The sequence below is a fragment of the Pleuronectes platessa genome, chromosome 6 (assembly GCF_947347685.1).
Source record: "Pleuronectes platessa chromosome 6, fPlePla1.1, whole genome shotgun sequence".
Classification (NCBI taxonomy): Eukaryota; Metazoa; Chordata; class Actinopteri; order Pleuronectiformes; family Pleuronectidae; genus Pleuronectes; species Pleuronectes platessa.
In genome coordinates, this window is record NC_070631.1 from 9,791,626 (window position 1) to 9,814,491 (window position 22,866).

The 22,866-nt window shown below is 45.1% G+C and overlaps 1 protein-coding gene across 1 annotated transcript; it reads left to right on the forward strand.

Annotated features, from left to right (window-relative positions):
- The first annotated feature begins 7,546 nt into the window (after positions 1-7,546).
- On the forward strand, positions 7,547-22,742 carry LOC128442647 (EMILIN-3). Its single transcript, XM_053425205.1, has 6 exons — positions 7,547-8,190; positions 17,549-17,671; positions 18,540-18,862; positions 19,038-19,384; positions 19,504-19,854; positions 20,866-22,742. Exons 1-6 carry the CDS (start codon positions 8,006-8,008, stop codon positions 22,009-22,011), a joined length of 2,475 nt encoding a protein of 824 aa, XP_053281180.1. The 5' UTR covers positions 7,547-8,005; the 3' UTR covers positions 22,012-22,742.
- The last annotated feature ends 124 nt before the right edge of the window (positions 22,743-22,866 follow it).

Genomic DNA, 22,866 nt, shown 5'->3' on the forward strand with positions numbered 1-22,866 from the left:
CCTTGTGAAGAAAGTTGGAGAGTTTTCGACTTGGTCAGAGCAAACCCTTCTCTCTACTTTTTTATCTTGGTGAAAAAAGGGGAAAGTTTACATCACTTGCACTGACTCCACCCTCACATTTATATCTATTACTGCATAAATAAAAGGTGAACACAGGCCCCTGTGTTCGATAACTATGTGGAGTCAACACATTAATGTCTGTGACTTCACAGTTGCGTTTCTGTCCCTCATCTAAATTTATCGTTAGCGTAAGTTTGGCAAAGTCAGAGCGGCGTACAGGGCATCCCTTGTGCTGCAGTAACGCGTGTTTTCCTTCTGCCAGCTCCGGCTACGCTTAAATGAAGTGCGTATGCTGGTGCATGTGGATTCACACGCATGAGTGCATGTGCGCCTGTTTATGTCTCCCTCTGCGTGCATGTGCACATGTGCCTGTGTTTGAGCATGCCCGTCAGCCAGCCCTCAGCTGGGCAAACCTGGAGGATTGCATCACAGTGAAGAGAAAGGAGCAGGCCCGGCCAGTAAACTAGTCTTTAATTGCTCTGCAACTGAGAACACATTGCTGAGGAAACAAGGGGCTCATTGTGAGTGTGTGTGTTCATCTCAACACACCTCATACTTTCTGCAGGCTGCCCACCACCATCGGCTCTGCAGCGTTTTACAATGAAACACACAAGCCGCACAATTACGATATGAAGTGTTCGCATGCTGGCTCACATGCATACACCCTTGACACATGCATGCCGATGTGTTCCAGCAGCAGACCGAGTGGCTGCAGTGGTGCAGTGTCGAAGCCCAGAGGGACAACACAAAGTCGGTCTGCTCACTGGAGGATGAAAGACAACATGGTGCTTCTGTGTTTCACTCTGCATGATGAGGTATTAAAAATGAGTGAGGTTGAAAGGCTCGTGTGTGTGTGTGTGTGCATGTGTGTGTCTCATGATACATCTACAGTGGGTGGTGGGGGTCTGGCTTGGATGTAAACCAGATGTGGACTGGATGTGGAAGATCGTACCCACTGGAGTGAGAATGAAGCCTGTGTGTGTGTGTGTGTGTGCGTGTGTGTGTGTGTGTGTGTGTGTGTGTGCTTGTGTGTGTGTGTGTGTTTGTGTGTGTGTGTGTGTGTGTGCTTGCGTGTGTGTGCGTGTGTGTGTGTGTGTGTGTGTGTGCGTGTTGGTGCATGCATAGCGCCAGCATTGATAACAAATCCAACGTAATTTTGCATTGCACCAACCCCATTTGGCAGAGTGTGGATTCTGTGCTGGCAGGACTGAGCTCATGCTTCATATCATGGCCTCTGCTGTCATGGAGCTCAGCGCTGCATCACACACTGATATTATTAGGTCTATTTAGAAGCAGCGTAAGATGAACTGTGTCAGTGCAGGGGGATTCTGTTGAACCTATAAACCTCCAGGTCCTACGTGTATTGCATTTCAGGGCATGTAGAGATCAAGATGAAGGAACGAGCAGGAGATTTATTTTCAAGCCACTTTTCTCATGAGAGCCGGCTACATGAAGACTCATAACACCACCGACGGTTACGAGCCACATGTTTTTTGCAGAGCTGCTGAATTCGGAAAATCTGATCAACCTCTCTGACGACACCGGGCTCGACTGTTCACTCTCTTCAGATTTATCTTGTCTCACTTATATTGTCAAAATTGAATAGAATTTATAGTCCAACCGAGGCATGGGAATTGGATTTGGTCCCATTACCACATTAACAACAGAAATCTCCAACTAGCCATTAACTAATAATCATCATCATCATCATTAAATGTTTAAAGAGGAAGAATAAACCCGGAGTTAAGATGTTTTTAACTCGTGTAAAAGAGAACGAGGATGGGATGAATGAACTGGTTTCTTTGACTCACATGGAACATGCATGTATTTGTCATCATCTGAACACGGCGTCTGTTCAGTGTATGTACGGCTCTTATTTTAAATCTATTCTCTGACCTCATCACTCGCTGCAGGAACCCACCAAGTAAATCTGTGTGTGGGCTGGAGGCTTCAAAAAGAGAAGATTTAAGAAGGGCTTAAAAAGACATTAGAGATGCCCCTGCAGACGCTTTCCTGAAATCTTTCAGAAGGCATCGTGAGGGAGAATGCAAATGTTCACGTCAGCTGCTCAAGAACATTTAGGATATAACTTTTTTACTACCAGTCAAGGGAGTGGGCGTGTTGATGACGTTTCTGATGGATGCAAAACTGAGAACAAATAAAATATACACTTTACACTTATATCCAGATCTGTCTTCATTCACGTAGAAGACAGAGATGTCAACTTGGAAGATGAGATTTGAGAGTTTTGGGCAATTAGGGCTGACATAGGTGATGGTGTGCTTAAAAAAACACACACTGTACTTCCTGCAGCGTACTTTGTTCATCATGTCTCCTGTCTTTTGAATGCTATACGCAGCTACCGCCCCTCAGCCGAATGTTCTGGATATATTTTGTGCCGTTGTGAACACGTCCAACCCAGAAAATGATGCACTCTGAGGATCCAATTTACCTGACATGTTCAGAATCAGAATCAGAATTATTTTTATTGCCATGTATATTTGCACATACAGGAAATTGCCTTGGTTTGGTTCACGACTTCATGTGTAAAAACAGCTATAGTCTGCTCCTATGACGACTCAACATGTCTGCTGTGAAAAAGGACTCCATGAAGCAAGGTGAGGCTGTGTGGGATTTGGGACACAACTCTAGTTTGATGACGCCATGAGGCAGCGTGGGCTCATGGGAATTGTTTTCTTCACCACCAGTGTATATGGAAATCTACCTGATGCAACTCAGGTGCATCAGGAAATTAATTACTGTGATCTAGTGTCAGGGATCAAAATAAACAGTAAAAGGAATAAAATGCTGCTTTAATTGAAAGAAAACTACCCAAAATGTTTTGGGGTATTTCTCTGTGCTTTAAACATTGTCAGAAACATTTTGGATAAGTTAAGTATACAAGTCAAAATAAATATTTAACATGTCTTTTTAATTGAGACATACTTTTCATCAAATGTTCTATGGTGATATCGTTGGTGGAAAATTTAGTGCGGGACTTGAAAATGAACAGAGAGACAGAGTGACCCCCTCATTACAGTGCACCTCTTTGTGAGTCAGTGTGAGACGCTAAAACAAGGAGCTACAGATATTGGTGGGCAACAGCTCTGTGACGAAAAACCTTCAGGAAGTATCCGGGTCATCTCCAGCTCACACTGAGACTCTGTCCCCGCAGCCAAAGTTGTCACATTCTCACAGTGGAGATGCCGCTGCCGCCACAGTCTCCATGAGCTGCTCCTCTGTTCTCAGTCTAACCCTCCCTCTCTCTTTACGTCCCACTTTAGCTCTTATTTGAGGACGGACGGCAAACACTGGTGCATACCTGCCATGGAGTGACAAGGGCTCTGGGGACTTGTGTGGTCCAAAAAAGAAGAGGGGGAGAAGGGAGTGCATGCATGGGTGCACTCTGAAATGCCATTCCTTTCCCACACCTCCATCTTTATGAGTTCATATCCTCCTGGTCCTATTGTGGAAAAAGAGGCCGTTTCCATCCCAGGAAGGCCCCTTTGACCCCTGTGAAAAAATCTGTTGTTTGTCCCTCCTGTAAGGACTCGATCCACGATGATTAACCTTTGGTGCATTGTTTGAAAAGACCACACTCCAAAATGAGAAATGCAGTCCTCGCCTCTTAAATAGTTATTTGTGATCCAAGCCTTTCTTTCACGATTATCTTAAAGTTTAAAACGAAATTCCCGAGTCGAAGATTAAACCGAACACAAGCCTCGTATATCCTCGTGACAGTGAGTTTCCGCACCGACTCAGGACAGTTTTTTCCGTACACTGCACGTGAAATCTTATCATCCCCAAGCCAATATGGAACACTTCCTCTCCCTTCGGTTGGAAAGCACCAGTGGGTCTTTACTACCCGCACACTGGAGAGCGTGGCTAATTTATCACCATCCGTCTTAAACTGTTGTAGATGGAGGCCGGATTTTAACTGCTGGTGTCACATGTTAACGAGCAGGTTTTATGGTGGAAATGATGGGGGGTCACACCACCTAGAAATTAACTCACCAAGTGGCTTAATTGCATATAAATTTCCAAAGTTTTCCAGACTTCACATCTTTGGCAGAAGCTCTGGTGCGTCTCCAACAATGAGGAATTACTTTTTTGTCCACAACTCTCCTGCCTTTGGTATAGAAAAATACACGACAACCATTCTCCTTGTCTGCAGGTCTTTATGAAGTTTGGGCCGCTTCCCAGGTCGCTACTGTAAGAAAGGCTCAAGTGTCCTCCTGGTTGCTAAGTAGCTGATGTCACCAAACTGGAATCCGTCCATTTTCTCTACGTCTCCCTCGCTGTGCCTCTGCCCCTGTGTTTAAATCTAATAAACGTGTGTCCTGTAGAAATCCAGGGGAAGACTGATAGCAACCGATGGGGATGGTTCATGAGGGGGTGAGGACAATTAAACTAATTGACTGGTGTCCTGTTGCACTAAAGTGGATTCATTAAGTTTGTGTGTTATCGCTGCAGGACTGTGGAGGTTCTACACTCTGATGGCTCCCACCAGGCACTGGAGGCTACAGAGGGAAACTGAACACAGGCTGCATGTCCCTGCAGGATACTGCACTCAGTGCTCAGTTTAATAGATACATCAAGCTAATGGCCGCTGCACACTGATCTACTTTTGACTGATTTTAAAAACGTGGGAGAGCACGGACATAACATGGACGACTTGGCCAGAGAACCACACATGCGGGAAACGGTTTCACAGTGGCAGAAACTTAACAGAAACTTGCAAGAGTCTTCTTTTTTATAACGATTGGCAAACAACTCTTAGGTGTATTACCGCCACCTACTGAGCTGGAGTGTGGAAAACTTGATTGAACGAGACCTCAGGATGAAAACACCTCAGACAACATGGTGGAGGACCGATGTCGTCTGTTCTGTTTTGCGATGAAAAACCAGCTGGAGGTGAGTTGAAGATTTATTATTATTTTTAGTTGCAGTTATACAAGTACACAACATCTGTTTGGTTACACTTCCTGGTCAGCTCACTCCCATTGGCTAGGGTTAGGTGTTACGATATGTTGGACGACATGACAGCTCTTCAAAAGTGAAGAAAATCTTTGTGATCGCCCCCTGGTGGCTGGCTTTAGCAGAGGTCATAAACCCTGCCTCGTCTGTTTTAGCTGATGGGACATGGACCAAACTAAAAAGGTAAAAGTAAACTTTAAATTATATTAAACAGTTTCTGTCATTTTAGCTATCACACTGATATTTGAGTTTTCATTTTTCCAGTGTCTTTGGTTTTAGTTAAAAATTGGGTGAAACGTCATGATTGACAGCTGAGATTGACATGCGATTGGTCGAGATTGGTATCCGCTGAATCTTGATATGCTGGATTCACATCACAATTACACACTTTGGCTTCCAATGTGCAGGATCGTGGTATTCGCTTCCAGCATATCTTGGCTCAATTTCTGAATATTGAGTGGAAGTGGTGACTCGTCATGTATATCCTTAATCCAAACCACAGAAAGATGAGGGAAGTGCACATTGCGTGTTGTAATATTATTACACAGTCACCAGCTTGAATATAGTACAAAAGTCAAAGTTGTATATTAACAAATGTTCCAGAAGCTACAGACGTCTCCCCCTCAGATTTCCATTTAGGACATGGAACCAGTCAAGGGGAGCAGATAAGAATATTTATCTGAAACTGCTCACAGATGTAGCTCAAAGGATATTAGGTCTAAAATTGGCAGAATGAGCTTCTGATCTACATAAAACAAGGAATTGAAAAAAGAAAAGATTAAATGAAATGATTGCAGAGACACGAGACTTGGTGATCAGTTTTTGTGCCCTGTAGCTCTGATTACTGGGGAAATAAAACAATAGTAAACTCTCACAAAATCCCAAATTTAGTCGGATTTAATCTCTGACCTCTATACAACAAATATTCCATTATTACTAAATGTTATCTGTATTTGTGTCAATTTATATTCAGGCTTAGGACGTATTATTTATCCACCAACAAGGTGAATATGAGTCCAGCAGATGTTTTACATTATTATAAACTAACACAAGAGACAGAGATATTCACCAATATCACTCGATTTCCCCTAACATCTGGACGGCGTGCTGCATGGGACGGACATCTGTTTAAAATTGTGCCAGTCGTTTCTGTGAAAAATGGAAGTTCAGAGTGGAGCCTCCTGCCAGAATAGACACGGATTCAGAGTAATTTCCTCTTCACTGTTTCCCTGCTTTTGTGAGGTGACAGTTTTTGAAGGGACGAGCTGAATCTCCTGCAGGAAGAAAAAAATTACATATTTCTATCTAGATAGATACATAGATACTGTAGGTGTTTGAATCTTTGGAGCAAAAAACACACAAACATTTATAAAAAATCTACATTCTGAATAGTTTTCAAGCCTTTTGTTCCTCCGCTCCTCAACCAGAGCCCATTTTTACTTGATAGATCCACAAACCTTCAGCCTGTATCTGGGAACTGCTCCACTTGTGTGAAGTGTCTGTTTGCCGACTGTTAAACTTGTGTTTTTCTTTCACACTGAACCATAAATGAAGAGTAAATAAAGCAGGGTAAATGATGCACAGACCACACACAGGTGAGAAGGACACTTAGAAACCGAACTGTCCAAACAAAGAGGCCCATTCAGAGACCTGCCTCTTCCCCTAAGGCTCAGAGTAATTGTTGATACACTTATAATCCTGTTTATTTGATGTATCTAATGCAGATAAAGAAATACATTTCCATTTGCCGCTTTCTGCCGTTGCTGGGCACTAACACTAGGAATGGCTGTGTTTTTGTGGGGGAGTGAAGGACGGCCACAAAGATTCTGTAGAATGGGGTAAATATTACAAATTCTGTCTTGGACAAGTCTCAAGGGGCTATTCAAAATGGAACAGTTCATTCAAGTCCCAGAGCGAGCCGTCTGCAAGACACAGGAGGCAGTTGAGCATGAATTCAAGAAATACACCGAGGCGCTGCAAGACATAAGCAGGGGTCAGGGTGTGGACCGCAGCCGAAGCTGTGGCTGGGATTTTTAATGAGTGGCCGCGGTGAGGCAAGGAGGAGGTCCATTGTGTCCAGAGTCTGCAGCGTCTTAGCTGGCTGCAGCCGCGGCCGCGCACATGGCAGTGAACTGGGGCTGAGCTTTGATGCACAGCTGCTCCCGGACCAGATGGAGAGCGAAAAGGAGAGAGAGGGAAAAAAATATACAACTGTTAAGGGATTAAAGAGACAAAAACTTGAGTTTGTTTGAGAAAGGATAGAAACAGGACCGACGAGGGGATGATGAAAAGAAAAATGAGCAATTTGTGTGAGATAGAGAAAGAGAGATAGAGAGATAGAGAGTCACCAAATCATATTAGCAGCCAGTCCAGGCCTCCACCCCTTTGTGCAGCGCTGCCAGCCTGGAGTTGGGGTGGGATATGCAAATGCAGGCCATCGGTCCGCCTGCCCCTTCACAGGCAGCAGAGCAGCACGCTGCTTCTCACACACAAACCCTCACTCATGCAGAGGAGGGCCGAGCCTAGTCAGCAGGTCGCACACAAGCATGTGTGTGTGTATACGGAGCTGAAACTTTCCTAGAGGCACTCTCGCACACTCTCTCCTCCCTCCTTCTCTCCTCTGTCCTGCTCTCCTCTCTCTCCTTTCCCCTCCTCCTGCACACCTTTGTGTTGTTTTCCCTTGCCCCTCTTCCTCCCCTCTCCCCTCCCTCTTCAGCCCTCACTTAGTTTTCCCCTCTGCTCTGCCCCGTGCACTCAGAGTGTGGTTGGTGTGCGAGCTGAAGGCGTTGCAGGGCGAGATGCTGCTGATGCTCCGGCTGTCTGGGCTCCATGTCACCTCCAGGGCCCAGTGAAGAAGACAAGACTGCAGGTGTGCCGGGGAGCTTCAACACAACAACCTGAGGAACCTTACCACCGGTCGCTTTTTACCCTGTTCTCCTCATCACCAGTTGCATTTTAGGAACAAACCATGGGGACCGAGTTGTGTCAACTGGCTGCCCAGTGCTTCCTCTTAGGAGTGCTGCTCTCTGTGGTGGACGGTAAAGGAACCTTCTATGGAGGCCATGTCAACCCTTTCTATGGAAACAGATACAACCTGTTCAAGGCTGGACACAACCCTCACCATTTACCAAACAAGCCAATGACCCGTCACAAGTAAGTTCTCCGTTCTGGCCGTGTCACAGGAGCTAGAGCACGTTTGATTTCCCTCCCAGTGCTTCAGGGAAAATATCTAGAGTGCATGCCAAATATCTAGAGTGCTTTGCGAGCCGGACCCACCTCATATACTGTATTCCCCCCGAGGAACGCATGTCACCGGCGAGTTGTAGAAATGTGGTTTCGGTTAGGGCATCGGCTCGGTAACAGATCCCTGAATTGACTCTGTGTTCCTCTCTTACTCACCATCAGCCCTTTTCTGTGGTTCACACCTAAAACCATCTGTGGCTGGGGATAAACATTATACAGCAACAATGACATTATGAAAACAAAGCCGTCATTATGGTCTTAATGGTGCAGAAGGGGGGTGGGGGGGTGCTGAGTTGATGACAAGGGTATTGATCCCTCGCAACCGCTGTGTGTTTGTGTGTGTACGTGGTGAGGAGGGGGCTCGATTAGAAGAAAGACGCGGCTGCCAGAAGGGAGTGGTAACACCAGTCCTCTGTCGATTCAATTTAACTTTCAGTGCGATTACTGTTGAAAAGTTTCTCTTTCTCCACTCAACTCTTCCAATATCAACACCAAGGATCTCCTGTCTCAGATCACTGGTCCGTGATGTGTGTAAACACACTGGCCTGATATTGACGGGACAATCAAACCTACACGAACAGAGCGGAATAACAATCCCTATGATGTGCATGAAATTTAAAAGTCATGAAGCCGGGAGATGAAACTGAGCCCTGTGGATATATATTTTGTCTGGATGGCTGATGTTTGGCCTGCGGGGCTCTCTCGGGTTTTCAGTCCCTTCCCCTCTCATCTCTTTTGCTTGGCTTCCCCTGAGAGCTGTTATGTCTTTGGACAGCTCCCCAGTGACCTGCTGCTTCACTCAAACTGCCTCAGAAGACTGTTGATCTCACAGCCCCGTTGAGACTCCCGGTCACAATCACCTTCGGGGGAAGAGAATCTTCAGCAACCCTGACTGCACATTCAGTTTTCTACTTTAAGTCGATCATCTGCCTTCATCCTTCATCTTCCCTATTCCTTGATTTCAGGCACAACATCATGTGCACTGTTTATCTCCCAGCCCTGCTTCACTTTTTCCACAGGGAAAAGTGAAAGCAGTTACTTATAATATATAGATTAACTCTGTATTGACTCACTATAGCTCTGTCAAATGGACCATTAAACAACGTGACAGCCTCATGTCACTTAGTCCATAGCTGTGCATCAATTCAGGGGCTGCATCCTTCGGGCCCTCGCCTAGCAACAAAGTGATTTTAATATGATTAAAAACTTTTAAAAGACCATTAGCCGTTCGGTTTTACATTTTTTAAATAATTCTTTTGACCTTTTACGCTTTGCTTTTGCCGCCATAACCTCTTTGAAAAAAGGTTTGTCACAGGAGCATAGTGAATAATGGGATATGTTGGGCCAGGAAGGACCCAACTGGTGGAGGGAGCTTGTGTTGCTCAGGGTGGAAGGAACATTTTTCACAAGGATGCAGCCCCCGAATTGAGATATAGCTATATTATAACACGTAAAGAAACTTAATTATACATTGTATATCATTGGGAATCGACCATCACCAGCGCGGTTGATGTTCGGACGCTTCATGCCAGAGGTCTCGTCCTCATCCTCGTCCACCACGTCCAATACACACAGCTCCTCATGCATGTTGGCAGAGTATGATAGTTGCATGCTAACTTTTCCACAGTGGCACCAAAGAGGTTTATTAACGTCAGACATGCTTGAATCCTGCAAATCGATCAGTTTGAAGAGTGACAGATGTTCAGTAACTTCTTGTTGCTGGTGGCCGGTGACGTTCTGTGTCCATGTGTCCGGCCTGTGTTTACACGAGAGGTGCCGAACCACCTTGGACACAGTGGGCCCCGGGGACCTGTCAGTGTCAGACCACCGCCACAGATATATGAGCTCAGGTGTTGTCGGCCTGACGGGTCAGTGGAAATAGAGACTTAAAAATAACACACGTGCCAAGTGTGTGTGAAAGTGTCTGTGCGAGTGTGTATGGGTGTGTGTTTGTCTGTATGTGCGTCTGTGAAGGGTTTCACCGCTTGTAAAAGCCTCCTCTGGTTTCTGACTGACCAAACTGTCACATGGACAAAACTCGCCTCTGTTTAGAAAAGGGAGGGATATAAAAAATTTTAATTCTCAGCTGTTGAGGTGCCAAAGTCTTCTCTTTCTTTAGGTTGACTTATTATCTGTGTTTTGGCAGCAAAGCGAGTGATTTGATTTCACAGTCATTCCTTTCATTCAACACAGCCACTCTCTGCTGTTAAAGAATCTAGAGCCTCTATTCACAGGCTGTCACATCTTAGAGTACCAGTGCACAGTTGAAATACTGCACCTAACACTTTATTACACTTTGCATCAGGTGGCTTAGAGAGCTCAGATTTCCTGAGGTGTCTTTTATTGACATCTCCATCTTCAAGGGCAAATTATATAATTCAATATTCTGTGCAGCACTTTCACAAAACAACTGAGTCCAGCGCAAAGGAAATGAGCGAGTGTGCTTTGCATCTCAAAAAATTGCAAAATAACATGTGAAACATAATCTCAGGCCCATATACCCTTGGATTGGCTTCAGTTTTTAAATCAATTAGGGTCCCAGCAGATGTCTCATGACTTCCCTGATCAGATTAGAGACATATCTGTGGGCTCAGCGATGATGTATGAGACAAAGGTCAGGGGAGAAAGGTCAGTGAGTCAGTAGAGGTCAGAGGTCACGGGTTGCAGTTGTAAGTTTGTGTTGAGTGTCCAGCGGAGGACAAGAATGGAGCCAGTCTCCTGCCAAGGGTCACAGAGGCTGGGCAGTAAACTCCCAAGCTCCCCACCGACGGCAAATATTTCAATAACACACTGGTTTCACTGACCTTCTCGGCAAAGATGCTTTCTAGGGTTAATGCAGTTAATGTGGATTTATTTAGATTTGTGTTACCTCTGCAGAGGAGGTTTTGTTCTGATTGTGTGTTGATTGGTTTGTTTGGAAGCCAGATTACGCAAAACAACAAGAGGGTAAAACTTTGGTGTGGATCACGTTCGCAAGAAAAGGCGTATTTCTACATGTTCCCAAATTTTTACACAGAGCGATTCAAGGATCTATTCAAGGGGACTGATGTGTGTGCAAGTGTGTGCAGCTTGATTGAATTTAAGGGAACTATTGGGCCTTGGCAGAGTTACGTGCTCTGCTTAGTTCCATTTTAGTTTGTAGGTTTGATTTTCAGCAAGATTATTGAACAGATTTCCACAAAACTTGGTGCATGAATGGAGGCATGAGCCAAAAAACACGTAGTAGAATTCGATGAAGATCTTTAAAAAAGAGGGGAGGGATTCAGAATTTACTTTTTTTCAATATTGGAAAAAATCCTGCATATTTTGGGGACTGATGTTTGGGAGAGTGTTTGCGATTTGGAGAAATCCAGATTGAACAAATTTAAATGTGGTTTCTTGAGGGAAGGCTCTGTATTGAGTGCACTAGTTTCTACCAATTGGCCTGGTCTGGCTGTCTTTCTTTTCTAAACAGCACTCTTGTATTTTCCAGTGACTCCTGCAACAGTTTTCACGAGAGCTACGTTGTTTTGCTCGGCAGCTACAGCACCTCAATAAAGCATCACCACACATTGCTACCGGTTGTTATGTGTGATTGCTTTTGGTTTCACCCACAACTCAGACAAATCTATTTCAAAACCCTTTCTTTCAAAAGAAACACAGAGAACTATTCTCACTCAAGAAGATTATGTGCTTTGGGAAATGCCTGAGGATAAGTCATCGGTGTGTTTTTTCACTACCGGTGTTTGAGCTGCTTACTGTGTCCCCAGAGAAAAATTCAAGAGAGCGAAACTTCATGGAGAATGAAGCGGCTTGTGTTTGTCTTATTTTAATATCTAAAAGTTAAATATGATGAATATGGATTCGTCAGAATAAATAATGAAGTGTCTTTAACACATGACCGCATTGCTGTAAGGATTAGAGCCCAAGAGCCAAACTTTGAGCATATGTCAAAGTAATGCACTGCCTTTAAGCTATAGCAATCAGAGCTGGCTTGAATCTGAGCAGCACATCTTTCCTTTAACCCTAATCAGTAGCCACAAGAGCCACGTCAATCACCTCTGCACCATGGGGCCCTTGAGTCCGGCCAGTTAGCCAGAAATAGGACTCATTAAAAGGATATATGGAAAGAGATGGGCCCTGGAGAGGGAGTTGTTAGCCCAGAGATCAGGTCCGCTGCAGCCGTAAATCTATCAGAGGCAACAGCAGTGACCTGAGTTCAAACAGTCAGAGTCCCTGCAGGTGAGTGTGTGGTTAGCAGGGAGGAAGAGCCCCCCCCCCCCCCCCCCCCTAGTGCCGCAGTGTCAAAACAAGCGGGGCGGTGGTTGGAGAAGTGGCAGGAGGACGTCTGTGGCGCGATCCGGCAACACGAGAGGCTCAGTGGAAAAATAAAAAGGTGGAAGGAAAAAAGAGAACACTGGAAACCGAGGCAAGAGCAGGACTGGTATGCTTGGATAATTAAACGGAGATTACCTGCCGCTTTCGAGGAAGGTTCTGAAAAAAGCAGAGCGTGGAAAGGTGAATTGTTTTGGTCCCAGCAGAGGGTGGAGGTCAAGCAGCAATAATATTTGCAGAAAAAGCTCCACGTGAGAATCTGAGCTGGGAATTCCTCTTCCCCCCTGGGAGGCCCGGGAAGCGATTTAGAAACTGTAATACCATACTGGAAATATTTACAGTGGGCCCAGACATGGCAGTCAAAAAAATGACACGGCCCAGTGACAGAAAAAAGACAATATTTTGGTGTGAAGGGCGGCCGGGGGGTGCTGGCGTTAGGAGAGAGAGAGGGCAAAATAAGTAGTAAGTGTGACTTTCCTGAAAGGAGGTGAAGGCTGTTTTGATTTTCATTATAGGGGGGGTGGGGGAGATTGAGGTCAGGTGATGGTGGAAGGTGCACGAGAGAGTTTAAGAATTGGCGGCGGGTCAGTTGGGGTTGGGAGGTTCACTGAGGGTGTGGATGAACTATTGACACATTGTTTTTTTGATCTTGGGTGTTTTCTTTCTGGTTTTGGTGAGATAGAGCTTCTATGTCTCTTAAAACACACAGAAGAAAATGTGAAAGATCATCAGGAGCATTTAGAACTTGTTAGTTTTAAGAAAGAGGGAGTACTGGCAGGGATTCGTTCATATGGGTGTTCAATGCCTTGTTTAGTTTTAAACTGCTAATGAGACAAGCTTAATGTAATCACATTACATACATTAGGTCAAGTTCAATTATAGGAAGCATTGTGTGGTGGCCGTGGCTCAGGGGGTAGAGAGAGTTGCCCACTAACCAGAAGGATTGGTGGTTCGATCCCAGCACCTGGAAGTGTCCTCGGGCAAAACACTGAACCTCAACCTGCTCCCTACTGGTGTGTGATAGATTGGAGTGGATAGAAGTGCTGGAGAATGTGTGTGTGAATGTGAATCACACCATAAAGTGGTGTGAGTGGCCCATTAGGCCTAAGAAGTGCTTCATAAATACATTCCGCTTCCTAAGCAGCAGGATTTGATGCCAGTAGTGTGGATCTTGGAATGGTGAAGTTTGTAATTCGGTGAATTGCATTTGGTTTGTCACCACAAATATTTGACAAACTACTGGGAGGATCGTGGTTGTGGCTCTAAGACGATTCAAACCAATGACTTTGATGATGAGGAAAAAAAATTTGGTTCATTGTGAAAAGTCTGTTAACTATCGGGGTGAAATCTATGTCCTCCTCAGGATGAATAACTTTCATGATTCCTGTATTTCTCATCAAATGCCATCATCAGCTTATAAACTTTATTTTTATTAAATAAATTACCTAATTACCTCCGCCAAGGAGATTTTCATCTATGCAAATATGTTTGCTATTTATCAGTACCAACCAAAAACTACAGCATAGATTACCACACAAATTTGTGAAAGGATGCAGTTTGGGTCGGGAAAGAACTCATTCAAGTTTGGTGTAGCTCCACATCAGGGGGCAGATCCGGGCATTTAGTTTTTCCACTTTCTTAAATATTGCAAAACATGGCATCTGTTCTTTAGAAGGTTCTGTGTCAATCTTGATTTGAAAAAATCTGACATATTTACACGGTTCATATCGAGTGTGAACATCTTTATGCTTATTCCTAATTAATTTAAATGTGTTTGTATAACTGGATTGTTGAGCCTTGGCGGACATATGTGCTCTACTAATTTCATTCTATTTGACAAATGTTAGTGTGCTAGAGCTCTTAACTGAGATGGTGACCGCAGTTAACCTACTTCACCTCACTGTGAACAGGTTAGCATGGAGACATCAGTATTTAACTGGGCCAAAGTGCAGCCGTGCAGAGCCGCGAGCATGTCTGCAGACTCTCTCAGGATTTATTGACTTCCTATTCCTCTGACCTTCATCACTATTCCACCTCCAGGTCAACGAGATCCTCTGACCAGATGCTTCGCTCTGTCCCGCAGGCACAGTTCGAGTTTTCTTATAAGTGACTGCGTTATTCCGTGTGGCCAACATCTCCCCTCTGTCACCCACCAGTGATAAAACAAACATCAGAAAGTATTAATGATGCATAATGCCCCCCTGTCTCTTCTCCATATTCTCCATATGCCACATCATACTGGATCAATGCTTCTCATCCTTGCACGTGTCCAGACTGGGGATCCTCCCACACGAGCAGCTTAAACAAAGCTCTCACCTACCCTGCTGCAGCTGGTCCTGGTTGAGACAATAACAAACTCTAACATATGTCCACTTGCCGATAAAACTTGTGAAATCCTCACCCTGCAGAGCTGTGTGGCCTCCGTGGATGTAAAATAAAAGGGCCTTGAGCTTCGCCGTGAATGCGGAGTATGCTCATGTGTGTATCTGCACAGCTAAGACACGATATCCATATCTCTCAAGGTGAAACTCAACATTGGTCTTGTAAAAATCTGTTTTTACGCAGCCGAGGAGGTGACCTGCTGCTGCTCTCGCCGACACCGCGGCGCAGAGGGACAGGATTTATCTCAGCGCTCAGCTTTGATTCTCCCAACGCCAGAGCCCCGCTGTCTGTAAGACTCACAATCCCAAATGACATTGACAGATTTGTGAAAACAGCCTGAGCGCAGACGGGGAGGGGAGCAGAAACAGAGACCTATAAACAGAAGAAAGGTGGTTCCTGCACTTTTTTTTTCTCTTATGAGTCTTGGGGTCATTGGCTCCCCCCAGATGTTCACCTGACAAACAAATGGGTGAACATGTTCACTGACGGCTCTGTGCGTGAGAAGGATCACACACCCCTCCCGCGCTGCATTCACAAGCATACCCACCGAGTCTGCTCTCGATCAGCTGTCACAAATCCTACTCTGCTCTATAGAAGCCTTTCCTCAACTCTCACATACACAAAAACAAGTCATAAAGCTCCTGATTTCTCTCAATAAATCAGTCTTCATGAGGAGAGAACCACTGAAAACAATTTTGATTTTATAACATAACACTTAAAGCGCTGGAGTGCTGAGAGTTTCTGGTTGGCAATGTAGCCAGATGCCAGGCGCCCCTGTGAAAGACTGATTACATCAGTTCACTGCAACGACAATTTGGTGAGAACCCCGTTAAATTCTGTGGTGAGCTCTGTACAGGAGCCTGCACCATCGCTGGAAACCCCCTAACGAGGCCTCATGCCTTTTGCTTTTTGCCAAACGCTTCATAATTTTACAGGGTCGTTGAAATTTAAAAAAATGTGTGTGTATGAAGTGGTGGTGGGGAATCGCCCTGAAACTTTACTGCTTTACAATTTCTTATACATATGCACATTATGATTTTGGTTTTGCTCTCCCTTGGGACCCTTTTGCCCGGGGCCCCCAAAGTCCCTTGAAACGCACCTGGACAGATCACTTTTTCTTAAATCCAGGGAAATCAATCTCCACTACCACATAACATTGATCAAATATAGTTGTTTAACTTGTCATTTATTATAGTGCCTAAAGGCTGAAAAACAAATAAATAGGATTTTTTTAATGGGAAGGAAATAGAGCAGAAATGGTGATGCAGCCATATTTGTTTGTTAGTATTCTCTTCAAGTGTTTTTATACACTTATAAACCACATGAAGCATTAAATCAATGTTTTCCAGCCACATGTTTTTTTGTTCACACATTTGCACCGGCCAGTCAATTGCCCGTGCGAGTTTAAAGTGCTCCCATCTCACCACATCAGTTCAGGTCTTAACCGCCACTTCCTTCCCAACGCATGACCTGGCAGCATGTTGTCAGGCGAGTATGAAAGGAGCTCTGTCAGTCTGACTCCTTGCGCTTTTCCCTCCCCAGCCATTAACATATGTCAACACAGTCGGAGCGGTGACACAAACGCAGGCAGCGGTTTGCAGAAAGCGGCAGCAGTGGTTTCTCCCCGACTTCAGCAGGCCGTGCTGTTTGTTATCCCTCTGAACCTGTTAACTTGGCATGCAGACCCCCGCTCAGCTCCCGTGTCCCTCCCTGCTCCTCCAAACACTTGTATTTGTCCCGAAACAGCTGTGGAGTAACATGAAGTACTGCATGTGTTGCTAAATGCTCCCTGCTGAACGTAAGAAATGCTTCACATGTGAGCCCAAAGAGCCCAGATCATCGTTTCCTGTGCTGCGCGGGGGCCAGGGGAACATTTAGCAGTTGCTATAGCTCCACTGGCAGTGGAGCGAGGGCTGAGAAAGGGGTCCGGCTCCGCCATGATGCAACAACTGTTTAAAGTACTTACAGAGAAGTTATTATGTGCTGGATTCTGGACACATGTGAAAACTGTCTCAGGAAGGTGTCTTGCTGCTGAGTTACCACTTTTAAATAAAAGCAAACAAAAGACCGATGAAAAGCTCCCAGCAAACATCATCTGTTTTCCTTGGTGTGAGAGTTTTTTGAAAGGATAAAAACAAATACAAAAGTTTGATTCAACCATATGTAACAAAAAGCTCCTCTGTGAAACTCATAGACTGTAAATAAAGATAGACGACGACGAGGTTCATCAGAGGGATAGGTCTACCTAAATTTACATAAACCATCTTGGAGAAATATTTAGTTGACTTGGACATTGACTTGTTACTTTGGTCCTATCTATCTATCTATCTATCTATCTATCTATCTGTTTGTCTATCTATCCATCTATCTATCTCTCGGTCTGTCCATCTATTTATCTATCTATATATATCTTTGTGACTTGCAAATGCAATCTAATTGAATCCACTGAGTTTGACTGATATTCAGTAAACACACTTGTGATAAATTAGATGGGGACTGTGGTGTTTTCATATCAGATACATAGATATTAAATAAATGATTTACCTCCGATGTCCCTCTACTGTCCCCACAGAAACCACTGTGCCTACGTGGTCCACAGGAACATCACATGCACCATGCAGGATGGAGTGTCCACCTACGTGAAGGCCGAGTACACCACCAAGTGCATCTGGGGTCAGAAGTGTCCTGTTGTCGTGTAAGTCTTTTTTCTTTTCATCTTAACAAAATCAGATAATGTGGATCAAACCTGTTATAATTCAGTCTGAAGTGCAACAAGTTTGACTCAGAGGATTTAAATGTATATTCATCAGCTAACATTCAGAAAACTGTGACTTTGAAGAGGACACTCTATGCAAATGCTGCCCTCTAGTGGTCACATGGTGAGCTGTTCGAAGAATGATGTGCAGGCCCTCTGCTGCCAGGACAATGCAAATATTATTTTAAGAGCATCATCTATCATTCAGCTGATTTTGAAAATTTAAAGATACATTTAAAGCAAATGTATTTATTGTAATGATGTAGATATGGTCACATTTTTATTTCTTTTGCCAAACTAAGAAAATATTCCAAATAATAAATTCCAAATAGATCATAAAAACTGTGGTCTGAAACAACACTTTAACAGTATATACTTTACTTTAACAGTGTGTGGTTTTATAAATTGTTTTAATGTCAAAAGCGCACACAGGGGAAATCGAAAGAGAAGACCTTTTTCCTCCCTGTTTGTGTGTGTGTGTGTGTGCGTGTACGTTCACAATTGAAATCCAGCTTATAGGAGATAACACTGAAGTGTGGTGTTGACCCTGGTTCAATCCTCTGATGCCACATCATTCACACTACACAATATTTAATCTCCTAATCTCCCTCTAATCTGTGTTTAATCCCAAAGAGAAAAAAATCCCTTTATTTCTGCCCAGCACCTCTCATCTCTCCGTCCTCTGTCCTGGCGCTGTAATCCTAATTAACAAGAACTAAAGCAGCTCTTCGGACAGACCCTCATGGGACAGTTGTATTAAAACATAAACCACCAACAGTAAACAAGTCTTTTCTCCTGTTTCCCTCAGGTACAGGACTTTCTACAAGCCAAAGTACAAGGTGGGTTTTAAGTCCGTGACTGAGCTGGAGTGGAGGTGCTGTCCCGGCTACTCTGGAGAGCAGTGCTACGATGGACCCACCTCATCGCCCGACGCCATGATACCACCTTTCAGGGGTGCTGGTTTGCCCCATCGTCCAGGGGTGAAGGGCTTCCCTCATGGGCCGAGACCTCCCGTGGACAAGAGGCCTGGAGGAGGCCAGTTGGAGCCAGGCAAACCTTTTCCCAGTGTGCCTGACCACAGACCAATACCAACAGGACAACTGCCTGGTGGAGGCGGAACACCAAACTATGGTAAGAACAGACTGATTTATTGTTAAGCCCAAGGGTTTAAACTCCCACAACTGCTGTCTGTGTGCAATGCTTGTGCATCTTTGAGATTATCTGAGCGAGCATGTACAGAATTTAAAACTAAGCAGGAGCAAAAATAAATCCTCTCTTCTCGTATTTTTCATTTCTGGAAATAAAGGAAACAGATTTGGGATTTCTGGTGTGACTGGTGAGCGTTTGGACCGTATGGAGGAGGACCTGCGTCGCCTCACCCAGGGGCTGGACACGCTCAACGGGGTGGTGGCCGGCCTTGAGGAGAGGCTGCGCACATCCCTCCGAGAAGATACCAACAAGATCCTGGTGTCTCTGCTGCCCAGTGGGCCCCGCCTGCCTGGCTCCACCGTGGGATTTGGGGTGATCCCCGATGGGACTCCTGATGGACTGGAGGGGGGAGAAGGCTTCCCTGGAGTTGGAGACTTGGCAGGGAGAGTGACAGAAGTGAGCGACGAGCTGCGAGCCAAGGCTCACATCTTAGAGGAGATTCAGGTACTGTGACACTTTGATGAGGCCAAGATCAGATGAATGTGTCTGTCCAGCTTGATCGAATCAGTCTCCTCTCCCCTTCCTTAATTAAATGCTTATTTTCCTCTGGTCTGGGTCTTCAGGGGATGGTCCTGGGGCATGATGGCCAGCTGAAGAGGCTGCTGGACGGGGCTAGAGGCATACCCATCCCGGGCCCCGGCACCAACGCTTACCTTGACGAGATCGTTGACACTAAGATGGCTGGCGTGCGGGCGGAGATCCTGGACGGCTTCGAGAGTCGTCTGAGCGGTCTGGAGAACCACTGCAACAAGAAGATCGGGGAGGTGCAGGAGCAGTGCCACCTGGAGCACATGGACGGCCAGGAGCAGATGCAGCAGACTCTGGACGGAAGAGAGACGGGGATCAGGGAGGAGCTGGGCACCATGCAGGCTCAGATCCAGGGTCTAACTCTGACGGAGAGCTGCTGTGGACAGGTAGGATGTGGATGAGATTGTGATTTGACCAACATGAAGTAGAAACATCCAATCTGTCAGGTGAACAGCACTGACATACATTTACTGATTGGATTTAGATACAGCCGTTTAAATGTAGAGGCAGGAGAACTGTTTCCCTGTTTCTAGTCTTTATTATTCAATCAATCAAATCTTATTTGTACTGCACTTCTTACACAAACAATGAAACGAGTGCTTTACAGAAGAAAAGCAATAAAAAAAAAACACCCAGCTCACACAGCAAAGAAATAATAACAGGAAGTGAAGTCTCATAAATTTGCAAAGAGGAAACACCGAAGGCAGGTAAATAAAGAAAGATAAAATGATAAAGATAAAATAAAAAATACTTAAGAAACATGAAATACAGAAAACCCTACTATTGTCTACCTTTGTCCGGGCAGAAATGTGTCTTTGCTTACATGTGCAAAATCTGCTATAAAGGTCGATTAAAAACCACAGTATGTCAGATCCAAACAGACACATTTAAAAGAACGTTCACATAAAAGACTCATGAAAGAACACTTAAAAATGAAGATGTTTATATTATAATACTAAAGAAAGAAACACTAAAAGGGATGAAAAAGTATTGACGGGAAAACAATGCTGAGAGAAGGATGGGTCCACATAGAAGAAAAGAAAATAGAGAAATCAATTATATTCCTGATAAGCAGTCCACAATGCATAAATAAATAATACAATTAAAATAAATAGAATTCAATTAAAATCAAGACTAAAAAAGGACAGTTATAAATCTTCTTTTAAATATATCATGTCACATGTTAGTAAAGCTCCTGGTTTTGTCTTTATAGTTTTGCTACTTCACAAACAAGAGCGTAATGTGATCTTAACCAGAGAGTCAATAAGAACATCTCCAAGTATATCGACAGGAAGGCCTACATTTCAGACTGTGCTACTCAAGGGGCATTTTATCACTACACTGTGATCATGTCTTATTAGTTTACCAATGAACCAACACCTTCTTGATGTCTGCAGGTAAACAGTCTGTCCAAGCGTGTGCTGCTCCTGGAGGAGTCAGTGAAAGGTCTGACTGAGTCTCAGCGTCTGCTCCAGACTGCGCTCACCGACCAGAGCATCCACGTGGAGACGCTGATCGAGACGCACCTGCTGGACATCGAGGGTCGTCTGAACGCCACAGACGGTGGACCCGATGGAGCCGGGGGGCTCCCAGGTGGTCTGGATGGCTTCAAGACCATGCTGGAGGACAAGCTGAAGACCCTGGAGGAGAGTGTGTTTGTGGCCGTGGAGGAGCTGAGCAATGCCACAGCCCCTGCTCTCCTGGAGGGCCAGGTGGTCCCAGCGCTGGAGACGGAGATCGAGTCGGTGAGGAGGAGAGTGGAGGGAGACCTGGACGGCATTCAGAAGCAACTGATAGACCTGGAGCTCCTCTGCACCTCCTCCTGCTCGCCCTCCACCCCACCAGCAGGGGGTGTCAGCATCACCGAGGTGTTGGAGGATTGTGAGGGGATGGAGAAAAAGATGACAGACCGCCTGGACTCCCAATCCACCAAGCTGAACCGCCTGAACAATACCATTCAGAACCTGCTCTACAGGATTGCACAGGAGGACGCAGAGGGCATGGTCCAGGGCGAGATCACCCTGCTGAAGGTCAACATCAACTCGGTGAACCGCACCCTGAAGGGCCTGAAGGACTCTATTAGCTTCATTGCAAGTGAAGTGGGCCACGCCAACTCCACCTGGGAGCAGAGAGAGCACCAGATAATCAACCAGGTCCAGGGGATCACCAAACTTGTGGGCCACCAGGCCTCCATCGTCGGGGCCGGGGAGAGGCGGCTGGCCCAGCTGAAGGGAGAACTGGTGACTTTGAAGAGGCGGCTGTCCGGGGAGCTGCAGGGCTGCAGGAGCACGGCGATAGAAGTGCAGAGAGAGGTGAAGGGCTTTGACAGCAGGGTGAGCCAGGTGGAGGGCCAGTGCAGCAGCATGGGAGAACTGGCGGAGCAGCTGGAGAGGATCCGGGCGGAGCTGGAGAGACACTCGGACTCGTACCTGACCGAGGTCAATGGGACCCTGGCTGTCCACTCAGAACAGCTAGCTGAGCTGAAAGGAGAGGTCAAAGACTACGCGGCCAAGGAGGCGGCAAACCAAAAAGAAGACCAGTAGCATCTGAGCTACAGATTATTATGATTATTTTCTTTATTTGTTTTGTTTACAAGGAGACTTAATGTGTGCTTCTCGTTAGGCCGATTCTCTCTTGTCGTTTTCAAATCCCATCTGCGCAGCTGCAAATGAACTGAACCGGTGAAAGACATTTCCCATAAGCCCCCCCAGCCCAGTGCCTCCAGATGTCCTGGGTATTTAGTTTAGTGAAGTGAGGAGGAGCAGACGCAGAATTACAAAGACACACATATGGTTGTATAGCTGGGCAATATTGTCCCTTGAGATTTTATTCAATAGGGCATTTTGTTTTTTCTCAGATCATGATTGTTTTCCTTTTCATATTTTACCTTTTTTCTTAACTTATATGAAGTGAATGCATTGATATGATGTAAACTGTTTGTATAAGAGAATGAATAGCAGAACAAAGTGAATGATATGGGACTGATACGCTGCTACGGGTTTCTGCTGATCAGCACATCCAACATCCTCTGTGCGGACTCTAGTCTGGCCCTTATTCAAGAATACTGTATCAACTTGGTGCTATTTACATTTTTTTGTAAACTCCACTTTTACACATGGTATAAAAATGGTATACGTGTTTCTGTTTTGACAGTTTTGTTTCCTGCCACATTTCTCCAGGTTTCAGAGAAGTTCCATAATTCACCATTGGGGGACTGTGACGAAACGTTACATGGCATGGTAGATGGAAAATAAATAAAATCAAAACCCCTCGAGGGCTGTGTGTAGAATGACGGCTTTATATGTATTTTTCCAAATGTTATATGGGTTGTGGATTATGTTCTGTTTAATTCAGTACAACTTTATTTATCGCTGTAAATAACTGACTGTCAGTAAATG